Source organism: Chaetura pelagica, unplaced genomic scaffold (genome assembly GCF_000747805.2).
Source record: "Chaetura pelagica isolate M959 unplaced genomic scaffold, ChaPel_1.0 scaffold108, whole genome shotgun sequence".
Lineage (NCBI taxonomy): Eukaryota > Metazoa > Chordata > Aves > Apodiformes > Apodidae > Chaetura > Chaetura pelagica.
Window position 1 is genome coordinate 2,392,144 of NW_009970718.1, and position 19,988 is coordinate 2,412,131.

A 19,988-nucleotide genomic window follows, 5' to 3' on the forward strand; every position below is an offset into this window, starting at 1 on the left:
ACAAAACAAAGACGATAAGGGTAGGGGGGATTCACTCTTTGTTTGATTTAGTATCATATCACAGCCTCTCTGAACCTTTTAGCAGAACCCCAATGGGAAACCCTTTTACAAGATGTCAGACTCCAACACATCTCCAAGACATTAGCTCCAAGATGGTATTATGGCATCTGCACTTATCATTGTGAGCTGCCTTGAAAGGACCATCTACCAGGCAATGCTATTTTGCACACATCCCCATTCACATATCCCTTCCTCATGCCCACTGACTCCAGTAGGCTTGAAATCTGTTGATTCTCCTGGGGAAATCTATACTGAGTTAGTCAGCCTGCTTCATATTATCTGTGTGAAGACACAAGGTCAAAGACTGGCAGCAAACGCATTATCTTCTGGAACAGTTAATGGAAGTTTTGCCAAACCTGGTGGGGAAAAGATGCAGAGTGTAACTGCAGCCACACCAGCTTTGTCCAGTGCTCCATCTGGCACATAAGTATCTTACAGACAGGCACAAAGAAGATGGTGCACAGTGAAATTTCAGCAAGATAAAAATAACAAAAGGTGAAAATTAGAACTAAATTACATAGGAATTACCATAACGCTCATATTGCAAAATTGACAAGTATTACATCTGAGGGGGGAAAAAAAAAAGCCCTGCAGCTGACAGAATGAAGGATTAAGAAGACAATGCTGAAATTTTTGGAATAAATTAAGAACAAAATAAATAAAACTGATTTTATCACTAATTATACTGTTGTTGACAATGCAAAAACATTCAATTAAGTCTTCTGCATTTAGAAATAAAGTATGTTTGCCTCACATGAAGATGTTGAAATACTTCCTTGTCCATTAGCAAACCAGAACAAAGCTAAACTTTGCCCAGATATAAATCTTATAATCAGATATAAGTAGAAATATCAAAATCTTGCAAGATGATCTGGCCACTCTCAATAAATAATCTTTTATAGAAAAGTGTTATCAAAAAGTTGTTTCCAGTGACGTTATAAAGGATGCAACACTATTAAAGGCTTCCACCAGTGATCTGGAAGTAATTATAAGATCATGGCTGATGAAATTTGCAGATGACAATACCTGGCAAGATGATCAACAGGGACAACAACATCAGCTGCACAGACAAATCTGCATTACTGTGGTGAAATTACAGCAGGCTGAGCTCATTTTACCAAAGTCAAATGCCACCACATCAAGGAATCTAGGTCTTATCCCAGGAATGGAAAGTAAGCCAATATGAGCATTCAATTAATACACTCAGAAAGGACTAGGAAAATTTTATCTATGCATTTAAAATACTAAGTCCTTAACTATACTGAAATCCTATATACCATCCTGTGTCCATACTTCAAGGAGGACCCTGGAAAATTAATGAAGATTATAAAAGAAAAAGCCACAGAATTTGAAGGACATATTTTAATGTGAGAGAGTTGATGAGCAAAATCTCATTGGATTACCCAGAAGGAAACTGATAAGTGATTTGATTATGTCTAAGCACCTCCATGAAGAGAAACTGCAGGATATTAAAGAGCTCTTCACCTTAGTGGACAGAGGCATAAAAAGAATCAATGGCTGGAAGCTAGTGCCAGAGAAATTCAAATGAGACACAAGGTACACACTCATCACCCTGAGAATGATTAAGTCATTGCAACAAACTGGTAAAGGGATGTGTTTTCCCTCTGCCTGCCTTCAAACCAGGACTGGAAATTTCTCTGAGAGCTACAATTTAGTCAGAAAAAAAGTTATGCTTTAGTCAAATTATTTGGTTTGATACAGAGGCAACAGGGAGAAATTTAACAGCTTGTGATGTATGACAGATGAGACTAGATGAACCAATGCACAACCCAAGGCTAAACTCTATTAATCCATTTATTGGTGCTTTATGTTGCCCTCCATTGCTACAGTATTTCAGCACTTTCATATTAAATCGATAGCAACGGCAAAATCCCTTGTGGACTTCAAGGAGTTTCTGGAATTTTTGCTTTTAGGAGTAAAACTAATTAGGGAAGGATTTCAGGTCAGAAAGCCTGTATTTATCCTTCTTGTTACAGACTGTGTATTTCCTCTGTGCTTAGCATTTTGAAGGGGTGAGCTAGTGAATTCAGTCAGGCAGTGTTTCTAAATGGTTCTGTTTAAGAAACAGTTACATTTGCCTCCTCTAAGGCTTGCAAACATGCCACAAGGTATCACCAGAGAACTGACTCGGAGCTCTGCTTTTCAGTTGTTTAGTAAGATATTGATCTATTTTTTAAGCAACATCCTACCATTACTTATGTTTGCTGGCTTATTTGGGTTTTTTTTACGGACCAGTGAGGAAGGTACTTCCCAAAACCCTGTGCATCTCAATGGACTATTTGCTGACATCAATTTTTCAGCTAGAACGATTTTACATCCTGTGTGCTCTCTATGGCATTCTGTAATCTCTTTAAAGCTTTTTTTGGGGTTCTTTGAAGTTCTAAGTCAATTTTCTCTCTGGGTGCACTGGAAGAAGAGTTGACCAAAGACTGCTATTCCCTCCTAGGTTGTCCAGCTCCTACAGGAGCAGGGCAGAGACCAAGTCCCTCACACACATCAGGTGTGGTTCAGGCTGTTCTCCAAAGCCCAGCTGAGCCCACCTGTCTCAGGCAAGCAGGAAGGCTCAGATCACCTCCTTTAAATGGTAACAGCTTCATCAGTCAAACTGTCTCCCTGAGGCATGCCTCTGGTAAAAGCCTTTATCTCTACAGAAAAATTAAAAAGATCACAATTTTGTAACAGTTTACACACAAAGCTGAAAGGAAACCCAAGTTTATTCCACAAGCTATGGCCAAGAACACACTTCCATGCCCAAACATCTGCTCATCCATTAGCAACCTGGAAAAAGCTTCATGCTCACATCAGGGTTTCCTTCTGGTTTCAAATGGTACACTTAGTTTTTCACAGCAAACAGCCCAGTTCTGAAAGCACATACCTGGTGGCAGAAGTAATATTGGTTAATGAATGTTAAGAGCCACAAACATCCAGAAAGATAATCATAAGAGGAATAGATGGAGAGTCACCGACTCCTGGAAAAGACAGGCAGCAAGGAGACTGGAAGGGTGGCAGAGAAAGCAAGCAAGCCAGGAAGAGCAAGCAGGAAAGATGAGTACCCACGACAGGCAGTAAGCCCCCAAAATATCAAGTTTACCCACTAGACTAGTGAACAACATCAAATAAAAAAGATAAATACAGTATATAAAACATCCAGGGGAAAAAATAAAAAAAAAAAAAAGAAAAAGAAAAAAGAAATCAAACCACAGTAGAACTACAGGTCCTCCTTTAATTATAGGTCTCCGCAAAAAAGACCTGTATTACCTCCTGGAATTTTTATAGCCATTCAAATGAAAATAGAGCCTAGTGATCTTTATAAAACAGTGCAGGGAAAAGCAGTAGGGGAGAAGAAAGAAGCATTGTAGAAATTTATACAAATTGTAGCAAACATACAGGAAGATGCACATTCATCAGTTTAAATGAGGACTCTCTAAAGAGTTGAATGCAGCTGTGCATAAAGCAACTGCAAAACTGAGAAGACACAAGTGAGCTTATTCAACGCAAGATTTTCCAATTACTTATTATCCTTCAAGAAACTTAAAATTTTAATAGGCCCACAAAGGCTTAAAAATGCATCGGAGAACCACAATTCTTAAATTTTATTACAGCCTTGGAGGACAAGCTGTTCTTATATAGATCCACTAAGTGGTTACAAGAGAGAGGTTTTGAGAACTATTTAAAAATTAGATTTTCACCTTACTATCTGAAGTGGAAAATTTCACTGTTCCTTCTGCAAACAGCTTCCGGTTTTAAACCTGAGTAATAGTTTCTAGTAGGCTTCCAGGAATACAAAGCAAGTATGAGGCAACATGCATTTCTATAGAAAATTATCCTGCATTATTTATTATTTATGAATTATTTCTCTGTAGAGCTAAACGTGGATGAAACAACATTTTCCTTTTTTCTAAGGGAACTTAAATTACAGAATCATAGACTCATTGAATGGTTTGGGTTGGAAGGGACCTAGAAGATCACCTAGTTCCAGCTCCCTGTATGAGCAGAGACACTTCCCACTAGAACAGGTTGCTCAAAGCCCCATCCAACTTGGCCTTGAATCTCCTCCTCCTAGGGAGGGGGCAGCCACAAATTCCCAGAGCAGCCTGTGTCAGTGTCTCACCACCCTCAGTGAAGAATTTATTCCTAATACCTAATCTAAATATACCCTTTTCATCTTGAAACCACAACTCATTACCCCTTGTTTCAACATTACACACCCTGGTAAAAAGCCCCTCCCCAGCTTTCCTGTAGGCCCACTTCAGGTACAGAAAGGCCACTATGAGGTCTCCCTGGAGCCTTTTCTCCAGGCTGAACAGCCCCAGCTCTCTCAGCTTGTCTTCACAGGAGAGATGCTCTAGCCCTCTGATCATCTTCATGGCCCTCATCTGAACTGGCTCCAACAGATTCATGTCCTTCTTGTGTTGAGGGCTCCAGAGCTAGACACAGTACTCCAGGTGCGGTCTCACCAGGGCAGACTAGAGGAGGAGAATCACCTCTCTTGACCTGCTGGCCATGCTTCTCTTGATGCAGGCCACAATAGGGTTGGCTTTCTGGGATGCAAGCATACATATACACTAGTGTTGATTTTTTAAAAATCTGACTTGCTGGGCAACTTGAGCAAATCACTTGGCTGTTTTTTGTGCAAAACTTTGTAGGAATTTAAGTTATTCTTCTCAAATATACAGATAAATTTAGCTGGACAGAAAAAATCAGATTTCTACAGTTCTGTAATTTGTCAGGTCCTATTCTGTTGGTTACTTACTATGTTTGAAGAAAAAGTAATGTTTCTAAAACCAGACAGCAATGGAAATTTACAGGCTTCATGCAAGCTTCTACACTTATATGCATATAACCTTACACTGAATATGAAACCCTTTTTGTTAATCCTCCACAAAAGCTGAATTTTAAGTAGAAAGGTTGTAGCTAATAAGTTCACATTTCACTTTTTTTCTACATTTTTTTTCTACAATTGGGTTTTAAGCAGTATTTTCACATGCATACAACATCCTAAAATTCAATTTAAACCTGAAAGTTTCTACAAAGACAAACATAAAAAAACAGGCTGAAAGAGTTTTTAAATACAAGCACATGGTACAAGTAAAAAAAAAAAAAAAAGACAAAGACAAATTGATACCAAAAAATCAGTATTTATGTAAAAAAATAATGCATTGAATATTGTAAATAAGTCAACAACAGTATTCATCTCACATATTTCTAGATTTTCAGACTTCAAAAGGTTATACAGCAAGGAAAAAAGATGGTAACTACATGTGACGCAGACTGCTTTCTAGTTTCTATCCCAGAAATTTACACCCTGAGCCAGCAGGGAGATTAGGAGCAGAACATAAACTCTGCTTACAATGGAGCGTGTTTTTCTACTGCTGAAGTGTTCATCCATCTCATGTGTATCTGGGAGACAGAGCTAGCCTGTCTTTGATTAAGAAACAGCCACAAAAACTAAGCTTCTAAAATGAGATTGGGATGAAGGTGCAAGTCAGTGAGTGGATCCTCCATGTTCAACACACAGGAACTTTTCTGGAATCCAAAAACTCACTTAATGAAGACTTCATCTCAGTTAGACAGGTTATCCAAATTCAAATATATGTTACAAATACATTTCATATCATGCAAGTTTAAATAATCTTTTACTGTAACACTAGAACTCAGCCTTTTTCTTCATGTTCTCTGAAAAAAAAACAAACAACACTTTGTATTGCATAAACAGAACACTTTTTTCCACTAAGATAACTAAAGAAAGCCTAATCCTTACTTGTTGTTAATCACTGTCACTTTATTGACAGTAATGTATTCATGTAGTTGAGGGTCTGTCCCAAAACTATTTGAAAGCCATGTTATTAAAAATTATGGTAACAGGATATAGTCTCTAAGAAACCCACCTATTATACAGTCTGATGAAGCATTTGAACTCTTATTACAGCTTTTCACTTTCAGGTACTAAATACTCTAAAATAATCATCAGGTAATAATTCTTAGTACAGAAATACAACAGCAACAGCTTTCCACTGTTTTGTTTTTTTTTCCTACTTCCAAAATGCCCTATAAAGCTGCAAAACCATGTAATTGAAAAAAAAAAAAATCATAAGACAAAAAACTTCATACTGAATTTTTGCTAAAAAGCACCTCGACTCTGCTCTATCTTTTGGCCACAATGGCTCAAAGATGCTGAAACAAATGCTGTACATCAAGAAGTGTCCATATCTACAAAGAAAACTAGTATCACATACTAGTTTTTCAGTTCTCAGAAAATCGTATCTAGTGTGCAGTTTACAACTAAGACAAGTGAAACAAGATTGTCAAAACAGTACTTCAACATGTAAGAGATGAACATAAAAAGGCACATGCAGATTGTCAGTGATGATATCACATTGCTTTGAAAACAGAGTATTGTCTGCACTGTAAACAACTTTTGTTTACATAAAGGCTCACACCTTTAAAGTGAGGTTAGTGCTGCTGACTCAGTTATTGCTACATTCACAGTTTAACAGAATTCTAGACAACACATGAGGTACACTCCCAAACAGAGCCATCTTCACTTTTTCTTTGTTCATTCGACCATTAGATAACTGAATTACGCAGACTAAAACTACTGACCAGAGAAGCCAGTAACACCCAAATCATCGGATCCAAGATAAACACTAGCAGTGATTAAACTTCAGAAGAGTGAAAAAAGACACCTTTGCAGAAGGTGTCTGTTCCTGTTCTTCATTACATGAAAATTTTCTTCATTTTTATGTATTATAGTAAACTTTTATCAGGGCACATTAAGAGTCGATTTCAGCCATATTATTATTTTTGCATCTTTTCACCAGTATGTTAATTCAGTCTCTTGATCGGAGAGCTTGGAGTAAGCATCACCTTCCCTTTGATCTTCTGGCATACAAGTCTCTTATGCTTTTTGTTAGCTGCTTTATGAACACTTTGTATACCCTTCCACAGTATGTATGCACGGTTTTCTGTAATTCCAGTTCCAGGGGCTGTAACAGCGAATGAACCAGATCATCTCCAAATGAATACTGTAAAGAGGTGAAGAAAAAAGATTTAAGGTTTAAGCTCAGCATTGAATCATGATATTATTAAGAATTATTAGAGTTTTATAAGAACATATTTGAACATTGTATTTGCTTTCTATAGGTTGATTAAATGTTTCCAAAAAGTCAGAGAGCCTCTGAATGCAATTTAGAAAAAAATTACTTCATTAAATAAAGAAAAATGTAGATTTAGAAATATTTCTTGTTATTTGTTTGCTGAACAGTAACCTTCTTGAATGATACATAACTTTTAAGAGATGTAATTCTTATCAAATTTTTATGAAACAACAGTATGAGAAGCAGTACCACTGAAGTTTCATTAAACTGAATGATGGTCAAACACATTTGATATTTAACATGGCCATGAAATAAACAAGTCATTAATTCAACAATGCAAATTTTTTTATAAACAAATGATAAGCTAAAACAGCATTTCAAAGTAACATAATTTTGTTCATCTGATTACCACTGAATCACCAGTGTTTTACATACTTTCTTTGACATATTCTTAAAAAAAATGGGATCATAAATAAAAAGAAATAATTTTTTCTTCTGTTTTTGACAATGCTCAAAGGGAACAAAGAAATAATATTTTTATGGAAACACATTCACTTTCCCTGCAATGTATTCTCAGACCCCCCAAAGTACTTTTCTTCATTTTTATATCCATATGACAACATGTAATAAAGCACCATTAAAATATACTATTGATTTTTGAAGGTTATACATACACAATAGCCTGCTACATTAAAATGAGCATCAGTGCTAAATTTTACAGCTCTTCAGTGAGTGTACTGATGTGGTGATAAATAGTGTATTAGATGACTTATTTGTAGAATAAGTCACCATGCTTAGTATTTAAAGGAACAGCAACATATGAATACAGCGAATCTCTAGAAAATATCGAAACAAGGTATAAAAAATGTCTACAGCTCAAATTTAGCTATAATCAAACATTAAAATGTTGCAGTAAATACACAGAAACTTTGGGAAGAGAGAGGAGGTTTTTTTGCACTTGAAAATCAGCAGAAAAATTATGCTTATGGTTATCTCCAAATTCTCAAACATTTTAGTAAATGTATTTATTAAAGGAATGGGACTAAAGCCTTTTAAATAAACATTGAAAACTATAGGCAATACTTTATAATCCTAACCTAGACATAGTTTAGGTGCTCATCACAAAAGGAATACACTGGAATTCTACCCAAGCAGTAAAGGAAAAATTGGTGAAAAAAACCACATTAATTAAAAGGGAAAAAAATTACTTTGTTGCAATCAAGGTATCAACAAAACCTACAAAATACATGCAGCACTGGAGATAAAAATACATTAAAAGTATATACACAAGTATAATACTGCAAATACTTACATTTTTTATTGCTTCATAGACAGCCCTAAAAGTTGGTTGTTTATCATCATGGTAAACACCTCTGTTTCCATGAAGAATAAATATACCTTCTTCTTCAGCTTCCTTACAATTGCTTCCATAGATGCAGTGGTCAGGCCGATAATTCCATTGGCAAGGAAAGACATAAAGACTTTCTGTGCAGAAAAATGGGAACTCTGAATTAAGTATCAAATTTTTTTCAGCCAATACATTAATTTTCTCTTTTTTTTTCTCAAGGCTGCTTCAAAAATTTGTGTACCTTTGTCTTGAAACATAATACCTAATCACACTCTAGCAAACTCCAATGCTGTCTCTCAAAGTAAATGCTTCCAGCAAACAAAAGTTAAAAGTCCTTCAAAGACTCAATGTGGATTTACCTGGATTGTGAAAAAATATGATGTTCAGTAGATCCTGATCGCCCCATGTTATGTTCAACTTGTACTTCTTCAGCAATGGCATAAGAATTTCTCCCCATTGTAATCGGACTGCTGTCATATCATTCTATCAAATAAAGCAAGACAACATACTTTCAGGATAGTTATACCTATGAAGAAGGAAATGCCCTACAGAATTGCAGTAATTGCCTTTTCAAAGTTACAAATCTCAAACATACAGACAATTTCTTCCTTTCAAACAAATGAGCATATCTAAGGAAATCAGTTACAGACACTTGCAATATGCTTTATTTCTGAATTACTATCTTATTACAAGGAAAATTATATGCATCTCCTACTTCTATTTAAATGCCACATTAAATTTTTGTCCTCAAGATTCCCTCATCCATCTTAAAGCAAGAGTTCTAGGAAATAGCAAGGCTTTTTTATACAGCTACAGGATCTAACACAAAAACTGCATTTACGTGATGCTTGTAGGTAGATGAGCACTATTTAAATATCCACACTTCATGCAATTTCTCTGTGTTTATCAAAGCGATAATACATACAGGTTTTACCTTCCAAAATTCAAAACAGATCAATATAAAATTCATTATTAAATAGTTACAGCACACACAGCTAAAAAATAGTGCCAACAAAGCAATGTACAAAAATACAGAAGTCCTCCAAAGATTTTCAAAAGAATTTTCATTTGAGTTGAGCCAATTTTTTTAGCTACTAAACTTGAACTTCCACAGTAAAGGCCCTATTTTTCACTAGCAAAAGACAGTAAGAGTCTAAATGAACAGCTGTTACTTAATTCCCAAGTTCTTGATTAAGCAAAATTAGTTCAAAGAAAAAGGAGTTCTTCTAAGGCTTTAGCTGAGGAGGTGCTACTTAGAATAAGCTGGCCTACACTGAACTCCACATTACCACAGGAGTTACCATCTGCACTGTAACAGGCTACACACTGCAATGCTAATTTCTTATCTTTACACCATGTTTAAGCTCAACTAGAAAAGGAACAAGGCTGCTCATTCTGTACCTTCTACTCCAATTGGGAGATTGATGATAGAATAACAGAAAGTCCCAAAGAGAGAAAATTCCCAAACAAGTACAAGATGGTACCTTCAATTTTTTTTTAATCAAGTTGCTAAAAAAACCTCATTGAATTAGAACTCCAGTATGGTTTGGGTTTGGAATCTCTATAGAGAAACGTCATGTTAAGAGACAGAAAAGATTACCAGGAACAAAATATTCACTTTTAGAATTATAATATTAAAGATTTCCTCCTCTGAACTTTCCTCTGAAAGTAGAAATTACAAAAATTAGCAGTTCAGTTTTTAGTCTTTCCTCAAATCATCTCAGCCATCAAATATGAAGTGCTTCTAGAACTGAAGACTAAAAAAAGAAATTCTATCATATTTCAGTCAAGAATTAATAAAAAAAAGATCTATAGCTCATATTATGTAAGAAGGCAAGCTGAATATTACAGTCCATTCTGTCCTAAAAAATTTATTACTACAATTGTTTGCAAGTATTCAATGAGAACAGGCATAAGAAATTCACAAGAGAATTCTTCTCAAGCAAGAATTATCATTAGGCTCAGTGGAATATGATTAAACAAAAGAAAACAGGCTTAACACTAAGCTAAAACCGTTCCACAAAGCAAATCAATTGGACTGAATCACAGTGGATAAAATGGGTAAAGTTCACCTGAACTTTTCCATTCACACAATATTGACCTACGGTTTAAATTTAGATTTAATGCTGAGGGTTAAAAGCAGAAATAAATTAACTCACTAATACCATTATAATCATGGCAGGAGAATACAAACCAGTAAATAAAGTTTTAGTGCAACCCATAGAAAGTTTACTTTAAATAGTTAAAGCCGTTACTGCATTTAATTTTCTTTTAATTCCCATAGTTTTCATAGCAGTATAATCCAGAGTATAACCCAAAGAGATGCAAAGCAAGTAACAGCATACACCATATTGCCAGATGTCTAGAAGCAATACTGCTTGACAAATAGTGCTATTAGATTTAAGAGCTGGAAATTGTAGCATTTCAGTAACTTTGCATAAATAGAAGAGGGTTAAATATTAAATTATTAACATTGTATGACAAAAATATTGGAGGAATCACAGAGCAAGATAAATTATTTGAATAGTTATACAATCTTCTCCTTCAAAATTCTACTGCAACTTGCAATGTCCTGCTTTTCAAAAGTTGCTTAAGTAAATATGAGAAATATAACTCTAAGATAAGTTAAAGATTTCCAGAATATAAACCTCCTCTCCAATATCCAACAAGTTGCAAAGAAGGTTGAAGAGGTTTAGGAAAAAACAACAACAACAACAAAACTCAATGGTGCTCCTTTTTTTTTTTAATTCAATAAAATGTGTAAGAATAAAATATTCATAGGGACATCAAGATATTCTCTTAAATGTTTTTTGGTATGGATGCTGTGCTTTCATTAATTTGGTCGTTACTGATCACTATTCCAGAGATTTCTGCCTGGCCAAGGCAGAAGTCAGACTTACAAGAGCTGTCACATTTAGCCTGTAGCAACCTAGTATTTCCGCTCTCAATTCTAGTAAGAAAATACAAAGTTGAGGAAAAATACTCAAATCATCCAGTAATAGCTAAAGAAACTACAGCTGTGTTGCACAATCAGTTAACAGATTTAAAATTTCTTAATGCCACATGAGAGCAAGCCCTCTTCCTTCTCATTAGATCAATCTATCCTGTTCTTGCAGTATCAGTGTAGCACTAACACTTTGTAGACAGTTTGGTGAGCTGATTTACTTCACTAACCCAGGAGAAGGATTTATTTTTTTCTACTGTTACCAAATTTAATTGAATCATACGAGGAACCAATAAACACCAAAGGCTAGGACAAAGTAAATAACAAAAGTAGGGAAAAGCAGCTTTTGAGAGATGGGAACCTTCCTTTTAGAAGCAATTAGCTTTTGCACAGGTTCACCATATTTCTTGAAAGTACAGCCTTAAGCAATATTGAATGGTCAAAAAACCCCAAGTATTAGGTCTTAGACAGTCTCCCAATGTTAGTCTTTTTTTTTTTTTTTCCTAAAGCATACCCATGAACATGTGCTCCTAAGCACACACTATCTGGAGTTATTTTGTTTGGGGCTTGTTTGATTTTCTAAGAGCTCGTGCCTTTCCATGACTGCTCACATGTCATTACAACACCTAAGTCTCTAAATGAATTCAGTAAAAGTCACTGTTTGCTATCCACATAGCCTCACTGTGGACTTTTTGTTATAACAGCATATTTATGGTGTTTGCTACCTCTCTTCCAGTTTAAAAGTACCTACACTTGTATGTCTAAGAACATTAAAAAGTCACCTACTATTATCTCTTCCATCTCCTGAATACTTTGCCATGTTTTAGATTCCCACTTTCTAACTGCTGCTTAGGAAAGACAACAGGCAGGCACTATCCATCACCAGCTTCATTACTGATACTAGTCTTATGTCCACTTACGTGCTATTTAATGACCACACTATATTCAATAACATATTGCATGCACATTTATCTGCATATAGGTACACACATCTGCATATATATGTATATTTACAGCACATGCATTTGTGCTGTATATATACAGAAAGTCTCAAAACACACAAGAAAAACACGATAGGACTAGGAGCAACACGTTCCATTAGGCACCATAGCCAAGTAGCTAAGATGCTCATCTGAAATAAATAGACTTGACAGTCCTGAGAATATTGAGGCTTGAATAAATAAGTGCATTAAAAAAAGGACTTCAACCTGGAGCAATACATGGAACTATCAGCTTTCTGCTACCCAGCAAAACACTACAACCATTGGCTAAAGTCTCCAGTTCTCTTTTTTATTTATTCATTCATCTTCTGGTTCCTTACAGATCCTTACAAAGCAATGTGACAACAGAAGAAAGATATTTAAGGGCCTCAAGCAGCCCAGCCTCTCATTTCAGACTGAAGAAACTGCAACAAAGAACACGCAGTTTCAAATTCATCTTATTGGAGTAATTTCCTGATCCAAAACTGCCACTGTTCAGACAAGTGCTCTAGCCACTAGACAGTTATACAAAAAGGTCTACAGGCAGCTTTTTAAAGATACAAAATTTCCCAAAACTTATACACTCCTTGAGTAATTTCCTGAGTCTCCTGAATTAATAAAAACAACTTGGGACCTTCCTGTAAGCCAATGAAGCATTTTCTAGTTCTACTGCATTTAACTGGAATAGTTAATGGGACATGACATGGGACAGCAGCTGTAAGGTATATAAGCATCTGCAGTGTTGCTGACAAGGGGTATTAGGATAGTCCCTACCCCTAAATTCGGCTTACCTCTCTTCTAAAGGCTCTTTTGCCATCAGTAACACACACTCTCTCTCATCTTGTATAGTCTCAACTACACGAAATCCTTCTCACAGTTTTGCTGTGAAGCTTGCAGTTTTTCATACTGACCATCATCTTTTTAAGACATTGAAGGAACCCGAAGGTGCAAACAAAGTCTCTGCAAGTCTCCATGAACAGCAGACTTTCTGTAATACAGCTTGTGCATCTTAGGGCCCTGTGATGCTCTCCAAGCTTATTACTAGGTACTAGGTAAGCATAAACTTAGGTACTAGGGGAGCATAAATTGCTGAATGAGGTAGGTGCCCTGGTGACAGAGGATATAAAGAAGGCAGAGGTATTGAATGCCTTCTTTGCCTCTGTCTTTACTGCTGCAGACCCTTCCCCAGGAGCCCCAGATCCCTAAAGCCCCAGAAGAAGTCAGGATGAAGGAGGAGTTTACTTTGGTAGATAAGAATTGGGTTAGGGATCAGTTAAGCAATCTGGACATCCATAAATTGACGGGTCCGGATGGAATGCACCCAAGGGTGCTGAGGGAGCTGGTGGAAGTCATTGCTAGGCCTACTCTCCATCATCTTTGGTAAGTTGTGGGCAACAGAAGAGGTGTCTAAGGACTGGAGGATAGGAAAAGTTACTCCAGACTACAAGAAGAGCAAGAAGGAGGACCCAAGTAACTACAGACCAGTCAGGCCCCAACCTATACTGGTACATGGGGCTGTTCTTCCCCAGATGCAAGACTCTACACTTGCCCTTGTTGAATTTCATCAAGCTTCTCCCCCCTCAACTTGCCAGCTTGTCTAGGTCTCGCTGAATGGCAGCACAGCCTTCTGGTGTCAGTCACACCTCCCAGTTTAGTGTCATCAGCAAATCTGCTGAGGACACACTCTGTTTCCCCATCCAGGTCATTGATGAAAATATTGAACAGCACCGGTCCCAGTACCAACCCCTGAGGGACTCCACTGGTCACAGACCTCCAACTAGATTCTGTCCCATTGACCACAGCTCTCTGACTTCTTCCTTTCAACCAGTTCATGATCCACCTCATTACCTGGCCATCAAGAGCACACTTCCTCAGTTTATCTACAAGGATGCTGTCGGAGACAGTGTCAAATGCTTTACTGAAATCAATTCCAGATGTGGCCTCACCAAGGCAGAACAGAGGGGGAAGAGAACCTCCCTTGGCCTACTAACCACACCCTTTCTAATGCACCCCAGGATGCCATTGGCCTTCTTGGCTACATTGCTGGAGACATTCAAAACCTGCCTGGATGTGTTCCTGTGTGATGTGCTCTAGGTGATCCTGCTCTGGCAGGAGGGCTGGACTAGATGATCTTTCGAGGTCCTTTCCAACCCCTAAGATTCTGTGATTCTGCAAAACTAAATGGTCCCATCACTGAGTAATCTCTAAACTAGTATCTTAATAGTCAATATTGGATAAGAGAAAGTAAATTTGTACCTAGGCTGTACTATCTAGCTACAATATGAGAGGAAAATAACCAAAAACTATCATCCCTAAGTTGCAGGTGACCTAGTGGCTCTCTGGTTAAGACACCCTCAAACTTCTGACTGGGCTGAGCATGCTACCACAAGCCTGATACTACAGAACATTTCTCCAGTGAGTCCAATAGATGGCAGGACTAAGTCAGTAGCATGGGTTAGAAATCATGAGGTAGTTCTGTCGGAAACAATTCCGATCCTTCCCATATCAAAAAGTCTCCACTGGTTAAGTATGTTGGTCACTGGCAACAAGGTCTAATGGGGAGCCTAAACAAGTCACTCACGCTGAACAAAATACCTATCTTTACAAAGTCAAAGTGTGAACAAATAGCAAACATTACACTTGCCAGAAACATACAAAGACAAGCAAAACACCTGACATGAATGCCCACAGCTTGATGCTCAGCATTTGTTACACAAGAGCCTGAAAGATACTGGGGCAAGGTATCCAAAGAGCATTTCAAAATTCTTCAGCTGAACCAGAAAATTAATATATGTCAAAATACCACACATCTCAACATTATATCTGTGTTTCTTGGTTAAGATAAACAGACTAGGGCTCCAGGAAAGATGTGCAGTTTAATGAAAGCAGAGGAGAAAAAAAGTGTAAGAATGAAAGGAAATAAATTAATTTCAAGCACAAAGTTCTCAGCCACTATGTTAAAAACTGCACACACACACAAAACCACCAAAAAAACAACCCCAGAAAGACAGGTATTTAGAACACACCATCTTTTTAATTTATTTTTTACTTCTTACTATCAAGCAAGAGCGAGAGAATATATCTTTATGTGCACTTGTCTCAAATGTTTGAGAAATAGCCACAGTACACACACAAGCATTCCTGGACAAGTATGAAGTTCAGAAGACTTGCACAAGTAAAGGTCAGAAGCATATATGCATCAGATATAAAAGGAGAAGTCTTAAGTTTGAAGTGACAGTAAAGCCCTGGGAATGATGCCAAAGAATGATGACTAATGATTAAGGGCAGAAAATGCTGTATTTCTAACATTTAAAATGACTGAAGTGGAGCAGGAATACGGTTAATTGCCTTTTTTTTTAATGTTTGTTAACTCAAGCCATCAAAAAATACTTTGAATCATGATGCATTGCTACTGGGAAGCTCTGCTCTGTTTCTGCCTCCCTTTCTCAAGTGCCCCTTCATAATTCTGAATATTTAGTACACTTCCACAGCACTTCGCAGCTTGCTCCAACCTCAGCTCCTTTCCCTTGAACGTTAAGCCTTCAACTCATCATGCAGACTTGCTTAGTACAGCACATACTGAGAATTTGAGAAAGAACATTAAGATCAGTGTTTTCAGGACAATTCAAGACCTTTTTTTCTTCTGATTCCCCATACCAATAATGACACACAATCTTCCTCGCTACAGAAAGGAGATCAGTGGCTCACTTAGCCAGAAACCGTACATCACGTTAGGAATACTGAACTTTGCCAGCAGGACCATGAGAAAAGTGTATGGATTTGTGCCTTGCCTTACAGCTGAGGTCTTATAAATCACAGGTACTCGCCCCCATAATAAAGAGCAATTCTAAAAAAATCACTTCCTCCAAGACTGGTTTAGATTTAGGAACCTGACATGTTTTATTGGATAATAAGTATATGACATGGTAACAGGAATCACATAGCAGATATTTTCAGGATCTGTAAAATACTCCACCCCTCTAATACCAAGGAAAAGTGGCACTATTCCATTTTGAAAGTTAAAATATTAATTAATTCACCTACTTAACTCCATATATATAAACTTAAAATTTAAGAGACGAGTTATTTTAGGTGTTAAGGAGAAAGGACTTTATATTGTCCTCTAGAAAAACTACAGTTAATTTGAAGGACAGTTTTAGTATCTGCATACTTCTGAAAATATTAATTCCAATTTTAGTGAAAATGCATAAAGTTCCAAATAAAACAATAACATAAGTTACAATGAGAAGCTCAACAAGAATTCTGGCACAGCATGAATAAAAGACCAATCTTATCTCAGAGTTTATCACACTAAAAATAATTCACTACAAAGAAATGCACCGTCAGAGGTCAAGTTACACGCAGTTTTCAGTCCCATGTTTTTCTTTTTATCTTTTTCAATATTTTCATTTCTCCAGATGCCATAATCAGAGAAGCAAACAAATAACAAGGTAGACAATGCAAGCTTCCACTGATGATATTTACAGCAAAGTTTTCTTCTAGAGGAAACTACTGCTATATACCACAGCTACTAGAACATTCTACTATAACCACAACGACAATAATCCATACTCAATTTTTCTTAAATTCTCTATTTCCATAACCAAAATACATAGCAAGAATGTTAGGATGAAAGTTAAACTTTTCTTAAATTGGAAATGGGGAGAAGTAGTAACATCTACTGCAAGTTTATATTGTCCCTCTTAGGGGCACACCTCCCATTAATTTTTTCCTGCATTGTTATTTTTCCCTAATCAAGCTCCTCTTAAACAGAGAAGTACTTTTTCTTTACCATAATCTCATAGCACTGCTTTCGTACTTTTGCTTCAACTACATAAAAAACTTCCCAACTGTGAAGCAATGACCATTTCTGCTGCTGTAAGCACTTCTTTACTAAGTACATTCATGATGAACTTGCTTCTCTACAAAAATTATTACCTCAAAAGTAAATCAAAAGATACTTAAGGTGATAATCATCTGGTTACAATTTAAAAGATGAAAATTTGGAAATAGTACAGTTAAAATAACTTAATAAATGTTTTAGCACCACCTCCTGGTTGTACTACTACACACATTTTAAAAGTTAGCTACCAGTCTACAGTAACTGTTCTCTGGTATCTCTATAGCAAAGAAAAAATACCAGAATATCTACTGACAAATGTAATCTAAAGCAGACTGTATCAAGTCACAGGATCTCTGAGACCTAAGGAAAATTAAAACAATCAAGCATACTTGAAATTCAGGGATTCCGAGTTTTACAGTGAATCACATTCATAAAAGACAAGTTAGATACCATTTTAAACACTGTATTTTTAGAGCATTATTTCAATTACAAGAAAAATATTTTTTAAAATAATGTCCCATGGTAATTTTACTAGAATCAAAAGACGTAAACCCACAGAAAATACAACAAAGGCAGTAGACTTACCTTGAAGTACTTTCTTCTGACACGTGTCATATTCATTAACATGACTCCAGAATTTATTCCAGTTACTCCATAATAGGGATGTCTAGCAAAGCGATTATACCACCCGATACGGGGCTCTTCATGTTCCGGTGCCATTGCAGCAATTTGTGTGGAGTTGAACTTTCCCAGAAAAGACCAAATATCATCAACAGGTCTCAAAAACAGGATGTCAGTATCAACGTACAGTAGTGAATCCACATTTTTAAGGATTAACTGTGAGGGGAAAAAATTTAAAACCAAATTTTTAAGTTTTACTGAGTTTCTCTTCATAAAACAGAAGTTGCTGCTGTTACACAATAAAGTTTAACACATTGTTCTCATATGTAAAAAGACTGACAAGAAGTCATAAAATTTGTCATTTTGGAGATTTTTTGTAGACTGAAACAGGTTTTCTATAAAAGAGTAACACAAAAGCTCTCGGTCTACATTTTATAACCCAGAGCTCCTCAGGAGCAGGTTGCAGGCCAGGTGAAACATTACCAGAACAGGACCTCCTAACCTCCTCCTCTTCCTTTGCTTTCCTGTGCATCTAATCACACAAGGGAGACATGTAAGGGAGCCCCAGAAGAGACAGTATTTGGGAGATGGAATCATACAGTCATAGTGCAAGATCATTGAGTACAACAGTAAATCCAACACTGCCAAGTCCAGCACTAAGCCATGTCCCTAAGCACCACATTTGCCCATCTTTTAACTACCTCCAGGGGTGGTGGTGGCTGCCACTGTTATACTCACCTAGCCTGCAGTATGATTTCTGAAGTATCTGAGATCAGCAAATAAAAGGCTGCACAAAACACCCTGGCAACAATACCTCATTTCTTGTTTCATTTTCTACAACATGTCTCAGACCTGCACATGCAGGAAACTTGCAAAATAAATGAGGAGAGGAGGTGTGGTAAATCCTTCTTACCTCGGAAAGGATGACAGGACCTACATCAGTCACTGAGGGGATACTACGCCATAATGCAGCAAGTGGAAAAAGAACTTTCATTCCAAAGTGTATCAGTGCCACAGAAGGTTAAGTTCTGTGGCGTTTTTAGGATGTCATAAAAGTAACTTTTAGAAGTAGTACTTCTTTATTTAAAACTAAGCAGAAATTAGATTAACAAGTACAGCTTAATGCTTTGAAACCAGACTTCTGCATAATCCTATTACAGAATAACTTACTGGCAAGAATAGCCTTTGTGAAGCACATGGTTTAAACAGTTTCTTCCATTCTGCTGCACTCTCAGCCGGAAATGTTATTGGATATAATGTGTAATTAACTTTTCCTTCATTGGGGAATTCATCAAGCTATGTGAAAAGAAGAGATGACAAAAATTACTTCAATTCTATTAAAAAACATAAAACAATCTCCATTCAAATTGATAATGGTACACACATGCAACACCTCTCTTCCATAACAGAAATGCTTCCTGAACTACAAAAATCTGTCAACTATTCAAAATACTAGAAAAACAAGTAGCACCTGTGGGCCACTATGAAGCAAACACATTGTATCAGATCATACAGAAACATAAGAGCAAGTAAAATACAGTAGTATTTACAAAAAGTAAGCACATCAGATCAAACTTCCTCTCCTCTTAACTAGTCTCCACAGGAGAAATACCAATTAAGTGTTTCTCAATTCTTGTCAGTTACTGTTCGTATGACATTACTGTGTGTGTATACATGTATGTATGTGTAACATACTAATGTCATAGTTAGTATGACATATTAAGTCCCAAAATAGTAAAACACTCCACAGCTATACACCAGTCAGCTTCTAATACTGTCACGCCAGTCAGAAGTTATACTGTTTAACTGGAAGTTGTTAAAATTAGACATATGTACCATTTTCAAGGACTTATGCTTCATATTGTTTAGTCAATGCGAAATTAACTCACACTTGCTGTAAGCACAGGGACAAAAAAAGGACAGATCTTTACTTTATCTTGTAAAATCCATTTTAAATAAGCTCACACAAGATTGTGTTCAGAACATCAAGTTTGTATTTAACAGATTCAGGGTAAAAAATCAAAAGTTGTGGTCTGTGTCTATGAAAAGCTCTAATATCAGCAACTGGCATTTA

The 19,988-nt window shown here is 36.6% G+C and overlaps 1 protein-coding gene across 1 annotated transcript in view; it reads right to left on the reverse strand.

The window, feature by feature from the left end:
* Window positions 1-6,583: 6,583 nt before the first annotated feature.
* GXYLT1 (glucoside xylosyltransferase 1) overlaps window positions 6,584-19,988 on the reverse strand; it is a 21,419-nt gene continuing 8,014 nt past the window's right edge. The window contains exons 3-7 of the mRNA XM_010006277.1: window positions 19,085-19,210; window positions 17,879-18,130; window positions 8,886-9,009; window positions 8,491-8,663; window positions 6,584-7,106 (exon numbers count right to left, since the gene is read on the reverse strand). Coding sequence (XP_010004579.1) covers window positions 6,945-7,106; window positions 8,491-8,663; window positions 8,886-9,009; window positions 17,879-18,130; window positions 19,085-19,210 — 837 coding nt within the window. The 3' untranslated portion in view covers window positions 6,584-6,944. The remainder of the gene's footprint in view (window positions 7,107-8,490; window positions 8,664-8,885; window positions 9,010-17,878; window positions 18,131-19,084; window positions 19,211-19,988) is intronic.